The following is a 19,316-nucleotide window of genomic DNA, read 5'->3' as shown; positions in this document are numbered from 1 at the left end:
TGATCCATTCCTCCCCTTACTAGTACCTTACTAGTACCTTACTCTGTACTTAATCCCTGCAGTTATACAGATTGTAGCCTTTTTATACAAGACTTAACAACTAACATCCATGTATAATCAAACACTTAACATATTTGTCTTTTTGGTCTGGGTTACCTCACTCAAGATGATTTTTTATAGCCCTACTCATTTACCTACAAATTTCATGATTTCATTTTTTTAACAGGAGTAATATCCCATTGTGTAAACATACAGCATTTTTTAATCCATTCTTCCATTTATGGAAATACAGACTGTATCCAAATTGGGGGCATTATGAACAGAGCAGCAATATCTGATTCAGATTCTTTAAAATGTGATTTATTTTCTTTTTCTTTGCTTGCTCATGTGTGCCTGCATGAGTTTATATGCACCAAATGCACACAAGTGCCCACTGGGGCCAGAAGGATGTATTGGATGCCCTAGAACTTGAATTATTAGCAGTTGTGAACCACCCGTGTTTGTGCTGAGAATCAAACCTGGGCCCTCTGCAAGAGCAGTGTGTGCTGTCAACTACTGAGCCATCTTTCCAGGATCTCATCCAGATTCTTGAGCCATCTCTTAACTGTCCCTCTTACACTCATTCTCCATCCCACCTTATGTATATGTCTAAGTATGATGATATTCCCCAGCCTAATATCCTTCAATATCTCCCCATTTGTTTCCATACTGCTCCTAATTCCTTCATTGCCACCCTCCATGGTCCAGCCCCTGCACATGCCTATTCAGGTACTCGAAATTCCTAGACCACATCATCCTATGTGATGACTGTTTCCTTTGCCTACAGTTATCCTAGACTGGGCAGCACATTTCTCTTAGCTCTTCACAGTCTTGCTCAAGTATTATCATCTCGGTCTGGTGCACTCAGGAAGTAACTAGATTCTTCTCCTATGTATCATGCTCACATGGGACTGTGAGAGCCTCAAGGATAAGAACTACTATCTTTTGTTCATCTCTGTATTCTCAGTGTCTTCCTGAAGCACAGAGCACACACCCTTAGATTAACGAATATCAGCTTTTCTCTTCCTACTGACTTCCCTAGTAGAACCCCAAGTTTGGCGCTTAAAATGAAGCCACCACTTCCCCTCTGGTGGTGTAGTAGCCTATCTATAAGATTATGACAACAGCAGCAACAATTGAAAGATTCCAGGGACATTTCTCCTGAAAGGCTTTGACTCTTTTGTTTGTATTAACAACTGAGCCCAGGTTGCACCAAGTGTGAAGGGGACAGGCCTCACCAAGGCTGTTCTCTTTCAGTGGAGAGTGAGCAGGGAAGGAGACACCCAGGAGCAGGCACTTACCTCTGTTTCCTTGATTTCACTAACAATGATTCCTCAGTAGACAGAAGCAATAAGTTAGGAAAACAAGACCGACTTCTAGCCTGAGTGCCACTCGTGTTTCACTCCTTGAGTGGATGGTCCTCCCAGAGGCCTGTCTCCTTGTCTGAAAGAGGCAGTGCAAATGGTCCTGGGGTTGGACAGCCTGTTCCCTTCACATCCATTGAATTGACTCCCTTTGCCTTGCATCTTTGCTCAGCTGTAGGGAGGCAAATCAGGTAGTTTGTAGGCTAAGCTATCATGTTCAGTGCACTGGATTCTGTTGTTCTGAGTTCATGAAGATGATCACAGTGATCCAAAGACACCTCTAGACACATGTAAGCATCCTTTGGTAGCTCAGTTGGTAGAGCAGAGGATTGTAGACTAGTGTAAGCAATGTTCATATAGAATGCCCTTCTAGGCTTTCCAAGAATTAGAAGAAGAATAAATTATGGTATAAGCTCAATACAGGCTCCAGTCCAATGGAGCTCGCTATTCATGGAAGGCAAAATACATTCTACAATTGAAATTTTCATTTGTGTTCAAACAGTCTGCCCCACAATCATTAATAGACCAACCCAGATCATTTGAGAATTATTATTTCAAATGATCTGAAGTTATTACTTAATCATAAGTTATTATTCAGGTACTCGAAATTCCTAGACCACATCATCCTATGTGATGACTGTTTCCTTTGCCTACAGTTATCCTAGACTGGGCAGCACATTTCTCTTAGCTCTTAGTTGGAAATGGAAATAAATACCAGAACCACATATTTTGATAGAGTGCAATGAATATTTCTGGTGTGTGATATATTCTCTTACCTACAGGAACCAAATCTGAGAGAGGCAATTGTGTCATGTATCTACAATGTATGCTTCATCCAGTCTGTGTGCTTAGAAAGGTTAGCCATTGTTTACTTCACCTTATGTGAAATAAATCACAAACCAGTGTTATATCACGCCATGAAGAAGCACATTGTTTCAGACCACCTTAAAGAGTATTTTCCTCTGTCATGCTCCACAACAGTGGTTCTCAACCTTCCCAGTGCTGTGACCCTTTAATACCGTTCCTCATGGTGTGGGGACCTCCAACCATAAAATCATTTTTGTGGCTACTTCATAGCCGTAATTTTGCTACTGTCATGATTTGCTATGTAAATATCTCTGTTCTCCAGTGGTCTTATGTGAACCCTATTAAAGGGTCATTTGACACATACTGTCTCAAAAAGGGTTGTGACCCACAGGCTGAAAATCACTGTCCTGTAAGATACAGGATGATTGAGATTGTACCCAACATTTCTAAATGCCTCCAATGATGATAAGTTTCCACATTAGATTAAGAGCCAATTAGCATAATCTGGAGGTAAAAGGCAACAGACCACTGAGCTTAAGACCGTGCCCATGTAAATCCTAGGTAGGCATGACCACCCTTCTGTTACACTAGCACACAGGACACTCAGATAGGGGAGCACCAGAGCAAGCTGGCTGTCTAGACTGAGCTGATGAGCTCTGGGTTCACATGAGAGACCCTGACTTAATATATAAGATGGAAAGTTATGAATGAAGATACTCAATGGTAACTATTGACTAAAACACACACACCACACACACACACACACACACACACACACACACACACACACACACACACACAAATGTACATATGCACATTCATATGCAAAGTAAAAACAAAAGAAATACATCAATTTATATGCAAAATTTCAAAGTCCAGTAAATAGGATTAATAACTATAATAAAAATTATACCTTTCTAATTGACTATTTTTAGAGCACTTTGAAGTTCACAATAAAGTTTAGCAGAAAGCACAGTGCCCCCATCTGAGCCTTGCCCTCACACACACACACATTTCTACTACTGTCAACATCCCCCAAAGGGTGAGCCATCTGTTACAGCGCAGAGTACACGGTGTACATTACAGCTCATGCTTTCTATTTTAATTCTGTGTTTTTGACAAGTGAATAATGACACATATCCACCACTGTGGCATAAACAACTGTTTCACTGCCCTAAAAATCCTGTCTTACATGGGCATCCCTCCATCTCCCTAGTCTCTGGCAACCACTGGTCTTTTGCTATCACCATAATTTTTAACTCTTCCGCAATGCTTTATAATTAGAATCATAATTTACAACCTTTTCCTATTGGCCTGTCATACTCACTTAAGTTTCCTTCATGCCATCTGTGTCTTTATAACTCACTTCCAATTATCAGCATTCCATTGTCTGGTTGTATCATAGTTCATCTTCCCGTTCACCTGACATCTTGATTGCTTTCGAATTTCACTGATGATGACTAAAGTGGCTGTAAACACCAAGTGCAGATTTACACATGGAAATAAATCTTAAAGCCATTTGGGTAAATATCAAGTAGCATGGCTGCTGGATCGACAGTTGTTTTGCAGTAAGAAATTGTTCAACTGTGTTCTGAAGTACCTGAGCCATTTTCCCTCCTCACCAGCAAACTGAGTTTCTGTTGCTCTCATTCTCACCGACACTTTTTAAATATACAGTGGTAGCTCGTGATAGTTTTAATTTGCAATTAACATGTGCTATTGAACACTTTAAATTGTGTTTTATTTCATTTTTATATGTATGTGTATGTGCACATGAGTACAGTACCTGTAGGCAAGAAGATGGTGTCAGAGCCTATGGAGTTGGAGGGACAGGTGGTTGTGACCTTCCTGGTGTGGGTGCTGGGAACTGAACTCAGGTCTTCAGGAAAAGTGGCAGAAACTCTTAGCCTCTGAGTTATCTTTCCAGCCCAATAGCGAGAACATTTTAATATTCCTACTGTGTCTCTCTTTGGGGGGTAAAGATAATTCACCCATTTTTACACTAGACCATTTGTGTTCTTACTGTGGATTTCAGAGTTCAGAGTCTACTTTACAAACTTCATCAGATACCTAATAGTTTCTTCCAGGCTGCTTTATCATCTCATCCTTTGTCATCTCATCCTTTGTATGAGCAGAAATTTTAAATTTTATCACTTGATTGCACCTTTGATGTTGAATCCAAAAGTCATCATATACTCCAGGCCATCTAAATTTTCCCCTATTTTCGTTTTTTACTCCTGCAATTGTATGTTTACAGTTAGGGCCGTGGTCCATTCTGAGTCCATCTGTATCAGGAGTATAAAGCCTTTCTAGGTTAGTAAATTTTCATGTGATTATCTAGCTCTTTCGACACCATTTATTAAAAGATTATCTTTTATCTCTTACCTTGCCTTTGCTCCTTTTAAAGGCCAGGTGATTGTATTTGCCGGAGTCTAGTCGGCACTGTGAATCCTGTCCCAATACTCCATCCACTTCACTGTTGTTTCTTCATTGTAAATCTTCAACTGGGAAAGTGCTGGTCTCCATTCCTTCTCTGACAAGGGATGTGTTGGCAGTCCAATATCTTTGGTCAGTATTTACAGCTTTTTATTTTAGATTTATTTATTTTATTTTCTATGTTTGGGTGTTTCCCCAGCATGTATGTTCATACACCCTGTGTATGCCTGGTGCCTCTAAAGTTCAGAAGAGACTACTGGTTCCCCTGGAACTGGAGTTATAGATGTGGGTACTGGGAGTCAAACCTGGATTCACTGCAAGAGCAGCCAGTGATCCAACCACTGAGCTATCTCCCCAGCCCCTGCTGTCAGTATTGTTAATTTGAGCCTTCTGGCATGCATGAAGTAGTATTTCCTGATTTTGATTTGTATTTCTCCCCTGACAAACAAATGTTGAACATCTTTTAGTGTGCTTATCAACCATCTGTATATTGTCTTTTAGAAGTATCCCTTTACAAAGTAAGACCATGTAAAAAAAAATCGAGTTGTTTGACTCCCAGAATTGAAGAGTTCTTTGTGTACTGACAGAGTGCTTTAGCAGAGACTATATATGGTACTGTATAATGTTTCCTAAGTATTTTCTTCAAATAGAGAAGTAATTTTAAGTGAAGACAAATTTTTGAGTTTAGGTATGTCTAAAAGACCAAGTCTATTAAGATAAATCTAGCTTCCAGCTTTCAAAAATAAAATGTCTCCATGTCTCATGAATATAAAGCATATTTAAATGTGTAGTATAAGAAAGATGAGCCCTTTGATGTTCTTTTGCCTGTCATAAATCAAAACCTTTTTCACAAAGTTGAATGATTTGTTTGTGCCTCCAGCCACAACGGAGGAACAAGTGTGCTTGATAAATACACTGTATAAACAGCATGCAGGCCTTCCCTAGACAAACCCACAGAAGAGCTGCCAAAAGGAAACAGGAACACCTTTTAATTAACACACTACCCTTAGGTGAGTGTGTTAACATTCATGGAACTGGCCAGGAAGACAGTCTGCCAGTTGTAACAGCAAATCCAAGAAAGCAGCATAGTAGCTGTGGATGCCCTGATCAGCTTCGAGCCCAGAACCCAAAGCATATTGTGTTTGACACTATCATGAACGCATAGTCAGCGAGTAAACCATCGGTGGATGAAAGATGAAAAGAGTCGTCATGTATATATAACTCAGTATGTGATGGGATATGCTGAGAGTAGGAGTAGCTCCAATGCAGAGCATTGGAAATAAAGATAGGTATTGCCTGACTCCATGTAGGATAAGAAGAGGTTGAATTAGGACCCAAGGCAAGGCAAGACTTTAAGAATATCACAAGAGACGGCTCAGTGGTTAGAGATCTGGCTGCTCTTGCAGAGGATCCAGGTCTGATTCCAAGCACCCACATGGCAGCTCACAACCATCTATATAACTCCAGTACCAGGGAGACACACAGTAACATTTACTTGATCAGATTCAATGTGCAATGCCTGCTGAGCCTGAGGGTTGGTCTCAGGCTGACTGTTCCCTAGTGTGGATATCTGTTGGTGCTCAGTCAATATGAGACGGTAAATGGGAGAGATGGGTTTTGAAAACATAGATCAATCCTAATAACATCATGCTGAACAACAACAAGCCATGCTTTAAAAAATGCATACCTAGGGGCTGGAGAGATAGCTAAAAAGTTAAACACACCATTGCTCTTCAGAGGACCCGTGTTTGGTTTCTAACACCCATATGGTGGCTCACAACTGTAGTGACTCCAGTTCTAGGGGATCCAGTGTTCTCTTCGGGCCTCTGCAGGGATCATAAGAACGTGCTGCACATACACACATGTAGACACTCATATAGACATGTAATATTTTAGGATGCATACTGTAAGGGTCCAAGAATTGCTGAAGAAGACTCCAGACCCAAATAATATGTAAAAGCAAAGAGCATTTATTCCAGCATGCGGGGTCTACCATTTGTACAAAGTGATGACCCCAAAAGGAGCACACGCACCCCTTTTAAGATCAGATAGGGGAATTCTAGGAACAGTTAAGTCATCTCAAACATAATTGGTTAAGCAGGCTGTAGCTACATTAGCACAATTTTAATTGGCTGTGTTTATAGTTTTACCCTTTTGGGGCATACTTGGATAAGGAAGGATATGTTTGAGGGAGATTACAGGAACTGTCTTTTTTGCTCACTGCCTTGAGGTACTGTGGGGCTGGCTCAGACCTGGGACATGTTACCTCCCTCATCTCTGCCTACATGCTATCTCCCTCATTGTCCTCTTAGAAAACTGAAACTCTGGCCCAGTTGTAAAATGGGGAAAATTCAGACCTTTCAATACTATATAATTCCATTACTATGATTACCAAGAATAAGGAAAACTAATATATAAATGGTGAAAATGCCTCTGGAAGTTGATGCTGTGATTGGTAGATTCAGCAATAGGGAGCACAGGAGACACTTCCAATGTGAAGAAATATTCTTTATCTTTCTTACAGCAGCCAGAGCTCACTGAGTTGAAAATGCATGATCTATGCATACCAAAAAGTTATTGATCAGAAACGAGATTATTGTTAGGTGTTAGTGGCTCATGCCTCTAGACCGACCCAGTACTTGAGAGGTGGAGGCAGGCAGATCTCTGAGTTTGAGGGCAAGCCTGGTCTACAGAGTGAGTTCTAGGACAGCCAGAGCTACACAGAGAAACCCTGTCTTTACAGACCTAAAAACAAAAACAAACAACAACAACCACAAAAGAAATTATTATTCACTGAATTTCCTTGCTTTATAAACACCCTACCAATTTTCAGAGTCATCTCTTCCTTCATAAAATCAGATGTCCACCCAGAGACCTATAGCATTTCCAAAGCAGGAGAATAAATCTGCAGTAGAAGATTCAGTGTGCTCGGGAAACGAAATCTAACTGGTCAGTGGAGGAATTTCTACTAGAACACCATCTTTACTACAGATACTCTGTGATGTTCAAGAATTGGTGACAAAGATGTGGGAAATACTTAGATCTGTACCCCTGGGTCTATACCTGGGTAATTTATCTCCCTCTCATCAGCAAAATACAAGTTGATCCCCAGAGAAGCTAAGGTACTAGGCACAGCTGCAAGCGGGTACTCTGTTGGAAACAGGGCCTGCATGACAGTCTGTCTGCCTGCCTTCTGAGTATCAATTTCCCAAGGCCTTTTGTACTACTCTACAGGGCTCCAGAGAAGTAGACAAGATACTTCAGAGGGGTGTCAATTGTAAGAAATAACCAAAACTGAGAGACATCTGTCCAAGGGAATTAAGTTGATAGACCGTCTGACAGGGTTTAGATAACTGGAGATATTTGGAATAAACACAAGAACAAAGTAAGCAAACTGTATGCTAGGGACACAGAAAAGTAGAAAGTAAAAGGAAAATTATTCAAGTATGGGACATGTGGGAATAGAATTTTATGGTGGTAATAAAAATCAAGTATGGATTTATCAAAACTGTGTGATACTGTAACATAACTATATGTGGATCAGGCAAAGGATGGGGGATGGGGAACAGAGAGTGAAAGAAAAGAAATCTTCCGCTTCTAAAGAACAAATTCCATACAGAAGTAACCGAACCGGAAGGTATAGAAATGGTTTTGGAAATAAATGCCAAGTGAAAGAGTTACAAGAACTGCCCAGAGAGTGACACAAATACAAGAGTGATAAATGATAACTCTTAAGCCACATGGAGACTTTACAAAAAATCAACACAAAATAATAAAGATGTTGGCCAAGAGATTTCACGAAAGTAAGACTTAAGAATGAATGAAAATTTTGGGACACTGGGACACTGTAAGCAATGGTGACAGAGAAGATTGGGGGAGGATGGTCGCTTGCTTGGTTAATCAGAATTAGAACAGGCTCAGAGAGGACAACAGTTGAGAGAATTTGAGGCATAAATAGCAAAGACTGGATACCACAGTGGATGCTGTCATCACAAACAAGACTAAAGAGTTAGCTTTGAAAAATAAAAAGACCATTTTTCCCTTGGAAACAGCCATCCAGCAAGGTAAACAAACAAGGAGGAGATACAATTTATGACAAAGGAAAGGAATATTACAAGAATGCATGCCTGCTAGCTGTTTTGTTTTTCCTTCCCAGTCAGCAGTGGTGAAGTCATCAGATGCAGAAGTGAATCTTTGGTCTGGGTTTGAGAGCCACATGGCTGGGGGCGGTGGGGACAGACTAGAAGGAATTCTACTGGGTAGTAATTTTGAGAGTCCAGCTGAGGGTGAAAACCAAATGTATTTATTAGTTGGCATGTGTTGCCACTGCAGAATGCCAGGGATTGGGCAGCTTTACCTGGGTACTTACTTTTCGAAATTCAACTTCAAGGTCAAGAGCTTGGTTGTTAGTGACCTCCTTCCTGGAGAACGTCTCCATCTCCCCACTGCTGAAGTAGAAGAGGACAAACATGCAATCCCTGGCATCTTTTCTTAAGTGGACACTGATCCCAGGGGTCAGGGTTTCTCCTTTATGACCTCAGTTGGCTTCGGTTACATCTTTATTCCAAATTCCGTTACACCGGCACTATGGCTTCAATGTACAAGTTTTTGGGAAGACGCAGCATGAGTAATTCATCATTGTGGTGTGAATTGTTTTCCCAAGTGTACTCACAGCTGCAGAGCAGGAGGGAAAACAAAAACAAAAATGTGCCTGAGGGGATCTATAACAGAATGGACTTGACTAAAGTGGACAGTGGACAATGAATACGGACGGGGTGGTGAAAGTATAGTTAAAACTGTCCTTCTTTAAAAAGGAAGAGAGGCCAGAAAGGGCTGCCTGGTTTAGACCAGGAAAGGGTTGGAGATTGCAAGGCTCCCTGATGAGGAAATAAGCTAGAGAAAAAAAAAATGAAACTATCTTAAATCATTTTGTAACGCACTTTCTGGAGATTCTGCAAACAATGCCTTATATCATAACTGGTTGATTCTACACTTTCAGATTTACTAAAAGTAAAAAAAAAAAAAAATAATGGTTAGCAGCAGACTGGGGGAAAGGTGTGCGTCCATTATTAAATCATAGAATTTTCCTCTTTTTTTTTCTTAGACGACTTAATACATTGAACAAGTGCGCCTCAATGAGACTTGATGTGAACTTCCTAAGGAAAAAGGTGGGTGTACCTCCTGGAGACCATGACCTCACCAACAGAGCAGCCTGTATTCACAGGCTGGAAAAACGTGGGGCTGGACAGCTGGCCCGGTGGTTAAGAGCACTTGCTGCTCTTCCAGAGTGTGGAAGTTTGGTTCCCAGAACCCATGTGATTGCCAACCACTCCAAGTCCAAGGGATCTCATGCTCTTCTCTGGCCTCCATGGATGGACTAGGGACACACACACACACACACACACACACACACACACACACACACACACACCTAAAAAAAAAAAAGCATCAGACAAAGGCAAAATTCCCATGTGCCCACCCACCATCTGTCTCCTTTACAAATACCCCATTTTATTCCTACTATCATAAATAGGTCTGTTATAAGACCATACCGAAAGGTGCATTTGGCAATCACTGTTTTGGCTTGTTTCAGCGGTTTGTTTGGTTATTGTTGTTTTTGTTTGTTTGTGGGGTTTTTATTTTGTTGTTTTCTTTATCAAAGGGTTTGGATTAAAAAAAAAGTCAGTCCTTTGGCATCCCTTTCAGAAGGTTGACAGCTGTAACTGTCAACCCACGTGTGACTCCAGGTGCCACACAGTGATTAGTGGATGAAGAGATTCAGGGAAGGGCTGGTGGGCCCATCCTTACCAAGCAGCATCCAGCTGTTATAGTCACATTTTCTTTCAAGTATGTATCAGAGTTGCGTCTGTTCCACAGAAGATTCGTTTGGTGGTGGGAGTACAGGAGCTGGGGGACAGTGCAACTTCAGGCCACTGCATCTGGCTTGTCCTTCACCACCCTCCCCCAGGCAAACCCTAGTCACAAGGAATTTGTTTCCACTTTAACAACTACTAGATCACTGCTTCTCCCAGGATGTCCTGAAAAGTGTTCTCTTCATTTGCACAAGAGTGGAGATTTCAGTTTTGAAATGAAGCGGTAAAGCTAGGATGTAGCTCAGTGGTTGAGCACTTGTGTACAATATTCTGGGCCCAAGATTCAGTACAGAAGGGACAAGAGAAGGGAAAGATGAAGGAGGGGAGAGGAGAGATGAAGATGGAGGGAGGAACGAAAGATTGAGCATCCATTATGTATCTGAAATCAATGATAGCCCAAAATCCTTTTTTGTTTTGTTGTTGTTGCTGCTGCTGTTTTTTGTTTTTGTTTTTGGTTTTGGTTTTGGTTTTAAGTTTTTGGAGACAGTTTCATGAGACTAGCCTTGAACTTGCTGTGTACTCAAGGCTGGCCTTGGACTCCTGATCCTCCTGCCTCTGCTTCCCAAGTGCTAAGATGACAGATGTGAACCAATACTTATAAAATCTAAATTGTCTGAGTGCATTTACGATGGTCAAAAGTTTTGGATTTTAGAATAGTATGGATTTCATAGTTTCTGATTAAGGAATAAAGCCTATGAGGACATTCCAGAATCAAACACAAGCCAACTCTAACATGGCAAACACTTCTGGGCCTGAGCATTGTGGGTAAGGCAAACCCAGTTTGCTTCCCATTTATGAGTATCATCTAAGAGCACTGCTCATTACATTATCTCGTTCATGTAGAACTTCTCTGGGTTCTACGAAAGGAAATTAAGCCTGGCATGTGCTCAGAACCCCTGGGTGAATCCCACATCTTTCTTTTGACCTCTGGGGTGTTCTTAGGAGCAGCTGACTCCAAAACCAAGACTCCACCTCCCTCTGTTGCTCTGCCCCAATCTCACTGAATTGGTCCTCTCCAGGAAATTCGGGATTGAATCACAGAGGACTTTTGTCTTGTAGCATCTCCATGTGTAGTCAGTCAAATCTGGGGTTATTTCCAAGCAAAGAGAGGGCCCTTTATTCTGGCTTGCACAGAGCAACAAGTACACTTAATGCATTTTAACTCACTCTGGGGTACTCTAGCCCTTCAAAACCAATCCTCTGGGTTTCTACTCCAAAGTAACACCCCCAAAAAATTCTAAATTAGTTTGGCTTGACTTCACCTTAGAAGCAGTTTGGGGTTGGAGCTGGGAACCAAGGATTTCAGCTGAAGTGGTAGAAGAGCGAAAAATTATATCCAGAGAAATATCCAAACATGAGTGAATTATCCAGGCCACAGAAAATTTTAAAATGTAGGAACAGACCTCCCAACAGCTGTCTGGCTAAGTAGACCCCTTGAGAAGTGCACTTACTATTTGAAGCATATGGGTCAGATGTTGTTTTGATTATAACACATGGTTCTTATTAAACCAAATACAGCCATTCTTGTGAGTCTAAACCAAGGGGCCTTAGGTGGCTGGTGCGTAGGGATCTGTCTTAAAGAGAATGTTAAAACAAATGACACAAGTTGCTTCCCACAGTGTGAAGTGATGAGATTTTTGCTGTCACCTGCTTTTCAGAACCCTCAGGCAAGATATCCCATGAATGACATTGTCAAGGCTCTCTCTGTGTGCAGCCTACACAAGAGCCACTCTGTGAATTAGTCACCTTGGTATTCTGACACACTTGGGATAGCTCTTGTCTCAGCTGCAGTAGTGCATATCCTTCCACTCTCCACTCAGTTATGGAGGCCTCACAAATACGTGCCTATGAATAAAACACTGCTTTTCACCTTGTAAATTCAGATAAAAACATCCCACCATGTGGTTTCCCCTCACTTGTCAGTCTCAGCCCTGGCTGGCATCTGTGGCTGGTTTCAAGCAACTACGCAGGAGTGTGCTGTGTGGCAGCACCCAGTTCTGACAGCCAGCCCTGCCATAAACTGTCAGCTGGTCCTTTATTTTATTACCAAACAAAAACACTTTTTTGAATAGGAACCAGAACTAGGCCAAATGATATGACAGAGACAGAGACTTGAGAGTCAAGTGCCCCATGCAGCTACAGTCAGCTTTGGACACAAATGGAAAGTAAGTAACAAGGAGAACCGAGAGGATTGAGACAGCAGTGTTCTGTGGCTGTCCTCTTTTTAAGAAATCTATGAAACAATATTCATCTACAGTCTGTAAGAATCATAGACTTGAACTGTATGATCCATATATGCCTTAACCATCCAAGGCCACAGTACTCCCTTGGAGGCAGTCAGACCTATGGAAAGGCTCTCTGGGCTTGCTTGGCAGCCAAGGTGGCTAGCAATGTTGACATGGACCTCTCTGAGAGGCCCTGGACTCCATGTTAAAGATGAAGAAACTCAACAGTTCAGTCAGTTGTGCCAAAACCACACACACACACACACACACAAAAGCAGGGGTGAGATTTGAACCCAACCACCTCTTCACCATTTGAAAATTGTTAGAATTATTCTAGACCCTAAATGTGTGTCAGTCCCTTGGCCTAAGCCATCCAGGCAGTGCACTGTTCTTACCACAGAGGTGTGCCTTGCTATCAGTAGTAAGGTCCACAGTTCATTGCACCTATCTGTGGGAATTAATTTTGAAAATTCAATGAGCTGAGTCAAGGGACGAAATGGAAGTCCACAAATAAACGAAGGAACTGAAGACGTTCCTGTTAGGCTTGGTGTCTGTTCTGCTTCTATACAGGTCACACACCACCTGCCCTTGAGCAGTTGGACAGGTTCCTCAACCTGCCCACATACCAAGTTAATTAATGTAAGTCGCAACTTTAGCTGCTAATTTCTGAGTAACTGTGGCTTAGCCTCCTATCCCAACCGTAGATTTGTGTGGCTCCCCTAACTATATATATATAATAATATATATATATATATATATATATATATATATATATATATATTATATATATATTATAATATATAATCACTTTCCAGGGGCATCCATCTCTAAGGAATATGTAATTTTTAAAGAGTGTTCTCATTTAGAAAAAAAGCCAAACACAGGAGGCTCATCCAAAATAAAAACAAGGCAAAGCCAAGGTCCCTGTCCTTAGACAAATGTTACCGACCGATCCACACTGGCATCGCGATGACATTGAATAGCCTTGAGTGGCCAGTGTTAGAGGGAAAGAGCTCTCCAGAAGAAAGCTCCCATTAAAGTTAGCATTTTAATAACACTTTTCACAGGTGGAAAGCCTCACAGAGACCAAGAGTAAAGCTTTTGGGCCAGAACCTCCCCACCGGGATGCCAAGGGCATTACTGAGTTCCTGCAACTGTGACAAGGGGGCCCAGTTTCCACCCTCACCCCTGGGACACTGACTTCCATACCCACATCTACTACCCAACACAGCCCTTCCTGGCAGCTGTGAGCAACAGAGGCAAGGAAGAGGAATTGAACACAGTAGCCACCATCCAAGTGGCTGGGGAATATTAACAGACATGACCTGCAGATAACATATGAGCTGAGAAGAGTCTTCTGTCCTATTTACCAACCTCCCTCCCAGTCACCACAGGATCTCCTTCTGAGAGTATCCTCCACAAATCCCTCTGCAGGGTGAACTCTTTCCATCTAAAAGTCTTCTTGTAAAAAAAAAAAATGGCTGGTGACCCTGAAGCTACTGTTTTTCTCCAAAAACACAGAAAAAGGCTTTTCCTTCTTACCACAACGGCCCCCTCTGCTCTCCCTCCTAGGGCATAGGCTGGCAAGCTGCTGCTCCTGCTCCTACAAATAAAGTTTTATTAGAACACAGTCACACCCAGCAAAGTGGAACAGATTCTCCGACAGAGACCCTATGGCCCATGAGCCTAAACTACTTACAGCTGACCTTTTATAGATACTGGATCTAGAACAAAATTTCCTCAAGTGACTGTGGTGAATTGCCTGTGTATCTTATTCTCTCTGCCAAGTCAATGCTGATGTCTTTTGTAAATTTTAGTACAAATGAATTGTCAGACATATGAATTTTAAGAAATAAATGGAAAGTATGAGAATAAATGTTTTTAGTATTAAATGTGGCCAGCACATAATTGGCTTCTAGTTTTTAAAAAGTAGAATGAGTATTAGAAAGTATAGAATGTTTTTTTTAATTTTTTTATTTAAATTAGAAACAAGATTGTTTTACATATCAATTTCCGTTCCCTCTCCCTCCCCTCCTCCCCTGCCCCCCACTAACACCCTACCTATCCAATACCAATTCTGCTCCCCAGGGAGAGTGAGGCCTTCCATGGGGGTCTTCAGAATCTGTCATATCCTTTGGGATAGGGCCCAAGCCCTCCCCCATGTGTCTAGGCTGAGGGAGTATCCCTCTATGTGAAATGGGATCCCAAAGTCCATTCCAACGCTAGGGATAAGTACTAATCTACTAAAAGAGGCCCCATAGATTTCTGAGGCCTCCTCACTGACACCCACATTTATGTGGTCTGGATCAGTTCCATTCTGGTTTCCCAGTGTTCAGTCTAGGGACTAAGAGCTCCCTCTTGTTCAGGTCAGCTGTTTCTGTGGATTTCACCATCCTGGTCTTGACCCCTTTGCTCATCACTCCTCCTCCTCAGCAACTGGATTCCAGTTCAGTTCCGTTTTTAGCTGTGGGTGTCTGCTTCTACTTCCATCATCTGCTGGATGAAGGCTCTAGGGTGGCATATAAGTTAGTTGTCAATCTCATTATCAGGGGAGGGCATTTAAGGTAGCCTCTCCACTGTTGCTTAGATGGTTAGTTGGTGTCATCCTTGTAGGTCTCTGGACATTTCCCTAGTGCCTGATTTCGCTGTAAACCTATACTGGCTCCCTCTTTGATGGTATCTCTTATTTTGCTCTTCTCTATTCTTAAGAAAGTACAGAATGAAAAATAGGTGAAAATTCAAAATGAAGTTAAGTGATGCTGTGTTGTCAAAGTTCATCCTTCGCCACGAGCCACATCCTGCAGTTACAAGGCTACAGATTCATGGTATCTCTGTGTGAAACAGTGGATCCCACCTGATACTCTAGGTTATTGCAGGAAAACTCAGGCTGAGATCCTCTTCTGGCCTCCACTGGCACCAGACACCCACGCAGTGCTCATACACATATGCAAACAAAGCACTTGTGCACATAAAGTAAAAGTAAATTAATCTTTTAAAAGGATAGAGTATATTTTACACCAGGCAATTTCAGTGTCTTCGAAGGACATCCTTCAGTCCTATGCCCCTTATGTCTTATCCAAAATGCTATAGAAGAAAGTTGTTTAGATTTGATTATTTTTCAGACTTTTGAAAGTTTATGCATGCAAAAAGGTATTTTGGTGATGGGCCCAAGTCTTTACATGAAATTCATTCATTCTTTTGTTAGAGATTTATTCTGTTATTTTTTTAAACTTTCTTTTTCTTGATGTCTGCCTGTATGTGGATGCCATGAAATCTCTGCGTGCTGGGAATTGAACTCTTATCATTTTAGGTGTGAGCCTGAACCTTTAACAACTGAACTGTCTCTAACCCTATGAAGTAAAGTTTCATTGGTATACAGCCTTTCATTTGTATTGTCGTGTTAGCCTTCAAAACTTTCACTGATTGTAGATCTCAGATTTGGTGTATGGGGGCATTGCCAGCAGTGCTCACCCTGTGTCTCTGACTATGATAATCAGATCTATCTATTACTTTGAGGTTTAGGTAGCTTTGTCACATATAGTTACATTTAGTTCTGCTTATGAACGAATAACATATTTATAATATATATATATATATATATAATATATATAGTCATCTTTCATATTGTGATGCAGAAAACTGATTCCTAAAGGGGGTACCCAGCTTAGGATCCTTCGGGCATGACTTATGCTATCTTTGTGTTTTAAAAGCATAAATTCTCAGAGGCAGGTGGATCTCTGTGAGTTCGAGGTCAGCCTGGTCTCCAGTGTGAGTGCCAGGATAGGCTCCAAAGCTACACACAGAAACCCTGTCTCAAAAAACCAAAAAAAAAAAAGCATAAATTCTCCGTTTTAACACTAATCTTAAAGTGGCATGACCCCGGGCATACCTCCAGAGATCCGTTCCGCAGCTGCTTCATGTCTTTTGATCATGCCTTGGTGGTGGTACCCATTTTCACTTACTAACAAACCCTCTCAGCATCCAGCACAGTTAGCCACCTTCTTTACTGCAGCATCCCAACAGAACTTTATCTACTGACTTGCTGAATTCTGATGTTCTGTGTCCGTTGTGTTTCTGTAGCATGCTAAACCATTCCGGCCGAAGAATAAAGTCAGTTTGAGATGTCTTTTGCTCTATAAACATGTTCAGATCTCTATATCTCCATTACACAGTTCTATATAAACACAGACTGTTTCCAGTCCAAAAAGAAAGGACCAACCAGTGAATCTGATAGTCTCTTAAACAGTTAATATACTACAAGTCCTACAGCGGAGTCTGCCATGGACCTAATACTTTACTTTGTCCCAAGTATGTGAAGGAAACTTACACTTTGGAACAACGGTGTTTTTTTACATGGTTAGGGCTATGTGTCACATTGCTAAATAATGTTGTGATTTCACATGCAACAGTTTTTTAGAAATAAATAGACTAAACCAGACTACAGGTTGAATATGCCTTATCTGAAATGAAGATTGGACTGGCGGTGATTCCTATTTAAATATTTCTGGAACCTTGATATTTGTATATGCATAATGTGTATGCTTTTATATGTGTATGGGTAATATTTGTACACTGTGTATGTGTAATATCTATATTATATGGGGATGAGAACAAAATCTAAGCATGAAATTAATTGCTATTTCATGAACATCTTGTGCATATGACCATGAGGTAATTGTGTACAGTTTCAGTATGCCTGCATTTTTTTAAATTACAACTCATTACACAAGCCCAGGTGTGAACATTTTTATCTACAGCATCATGTCAGTGCTTGCAAATGTTTGGATTTTGGAGCATGCTAGAATTGAATTATTTGGGTTGGGGAAGCCCAATCCAGACAAACAAGCAAATGAGGATGGTTATTCCCAGCTTGATGCTTTGTGCGTTGGTGCTATATGGTTGCATCTTCTCTGCAGTGAGGGAAAATACAGCTCTCACCCTCAGGCACCATCAGTAGTTTGAAAGATGCAGAACAGGGTTGCTTTTGATTGTTTTCAGCACTGAATGCTGAAGAGTCATGGTGCTGTTTTCATTTTCCTTGGCCCCCTCCCCCCAACCCCTCTTTGGTTTCCTTTACTTGATTTGGTTCAAAGAACTTAACTGCCCTCTGCTGCTCCTCTTTCTCAAGGAGTCTAGGAGCTACCGTTTGTCAGATGCCTTGGGTTGGTTGTGACCATTCTCCTGCAGGCTAAGGCTGGGGTAATAAATAAGCAATTTGAGCCCCACAGAAGGGACCAGCTCTCTGGCTCCAGTCTTGAGAGCCTGGCTTGGCATCCTTTCTTAACCTAAATAAAGGAGACCTTATCCAACTTGTATGTGGTTTTCTAGTGTTAGTGATGGGGCAGAGAGAGCAGCTGGAACCAACATTAAATATTATAGTTTCTGTTTTAAAGCATCTGTATTTTCTTTAAAAGTAGTGGCTCCTTCATTTGCCTACCCTACAATTTTGTCACCTTCTCACACGCTCCCCAAAATGTGCTGTGAAATCCAGAAAGTTCAGCCTCAGCTGTGAGGTGCCTTATGGATCAACAGCTCTGATGTTTTCTTGTTGCTATTTTATTTTGTCTTATGAGAAAAATCATGACAGGAACTAGAAAGTATCAGAAGGTCTATTTTGAGTTACCCTAGCTCTGTGTGCACAGTTTTAATTTTTCAATTTATTTCACTGAAATGTTATACAATTTTTTTGTTGTTTGGCTTGTTGTGGTTGTTGTTGTTTTGGTTTTTTGAGACAAGGTTTCTCTGTGAAGCAGTCCTGGAGACCTGGAACTCGCTCTGTACACCAGACTGTCCTCAAACTCACAGAGACCTGCCTGCCTCTGCCTCCCAAGTGCTGGGATTAAAGGCACAATTAAAAAAAAAATCAAAGCTAAATCTTCCCACTGTGGTGGCACTGCCGTGAAATTCCTGGGAGTGCCTTTGACTACGTCATTCCTTCCACCTTAATGCTTGAATATCCCAACTGAGTCCAGCTCAGAGCCTGGCTTTGCATGGATTAAGCCTTCCGAGAGAGGAGTCCAGTGACTTGAAAACAATAAATTGGAAGGTTAGGGAGCTAAGGCAGATGTTAGAGGAGTAAAAAGATAGACAAACAAGGGAACAAACATTGAAAAGAACAAAACTCCCCTGCTAAATGCACAGCCTTATTTAATTCCCTGAGGAAAACTTATGAGTCAGAGCCTATTTTTAGCCTGACTTTGTAGGTAGTGGAAAGTTACTTCAGAGGAGGTAGCCAAGGCTTTTAACCAGACACCAAAGAAAGATAAATTCAACCAACATCGGGAATTAAACAGTTCTTATGGGTGTGGCACTGGGGAGAAGCTAACTATGAGTACCATGAATAAACGAAGGCCCTGTTCCTAACACTTGAGAAAGCAGGCGCTCAGGCAGGAGGCATCTAAGCTGAGAGAATGGATAACATTATGAGAAGCTGGTGAGAAGGGGAACATTCTAAAGATCAGGAGTCAGTTTTTTCCTGTAATACATTCAGAGTGTGGTGTTGAGTAAGAAAATGAGAATGAAGACACAAACCTGGGAATTAATCTGAAAAACAGCTCTAAGTTGGGTCTTAG

The 19,316-nt window shown here is 41.4% G+C and overlaps 1 protein-coding gene across 7 annotated transcripts in view; it reads left to right on the top strand.

Annotated features, from left to right (window-relative positions):
- Window positions 1-19,316, top strand: part of Stard13 (StAR related lipid transfer domain containing 13) — a 204,452-nt gene that overhangs the window by 157,378 nt on the left and 27,758 nt on the right. For 5 of the 7 annotated variants that reach the window (XM_027413756.2, XM_027413757.2, XM_027413759.2 and 2 more), the window contains exon 4: window positions 9,751-9,814. In XM_027413756.2, coding sequence (XP_027269557.1) covers window positions 9,751-9,814 — 64 coding nt within the window. Of the gene's footprint in view, window positions 1-4,645; window positions 4,779-9,750; window positions 9,815-19,064; window positions 19,178-19,316 lie in introns of those variants that run through there. The other 2 variants (XM_027413762.2, XM_035443197.1) reach the window with 2 other exon arrangements.

The sequence above is a fragment of the Cricetulus griseus genome, chromosome 4 (genome assembly GCF_003668045.3).
Source record: "Cricetulus griseus strain 17A/GY chromosome 4, alternate assembly CriGri-PICRH-1.0, whole genome shotgun sequence".
In the NCBI taxonomy this organism is placed as follows: domain Eukaryota; kingdom Metazoa; phylum Chordata; class Mammalia; order Rodentia; family Cricetidae; genus Cricetulus; species Cricetulus griseus.
The sequence above is the reverse complement of the archived record's forward strand: the minus strand, read 5'-3'. Positions and strand labels throughout refer to the sequence as shown.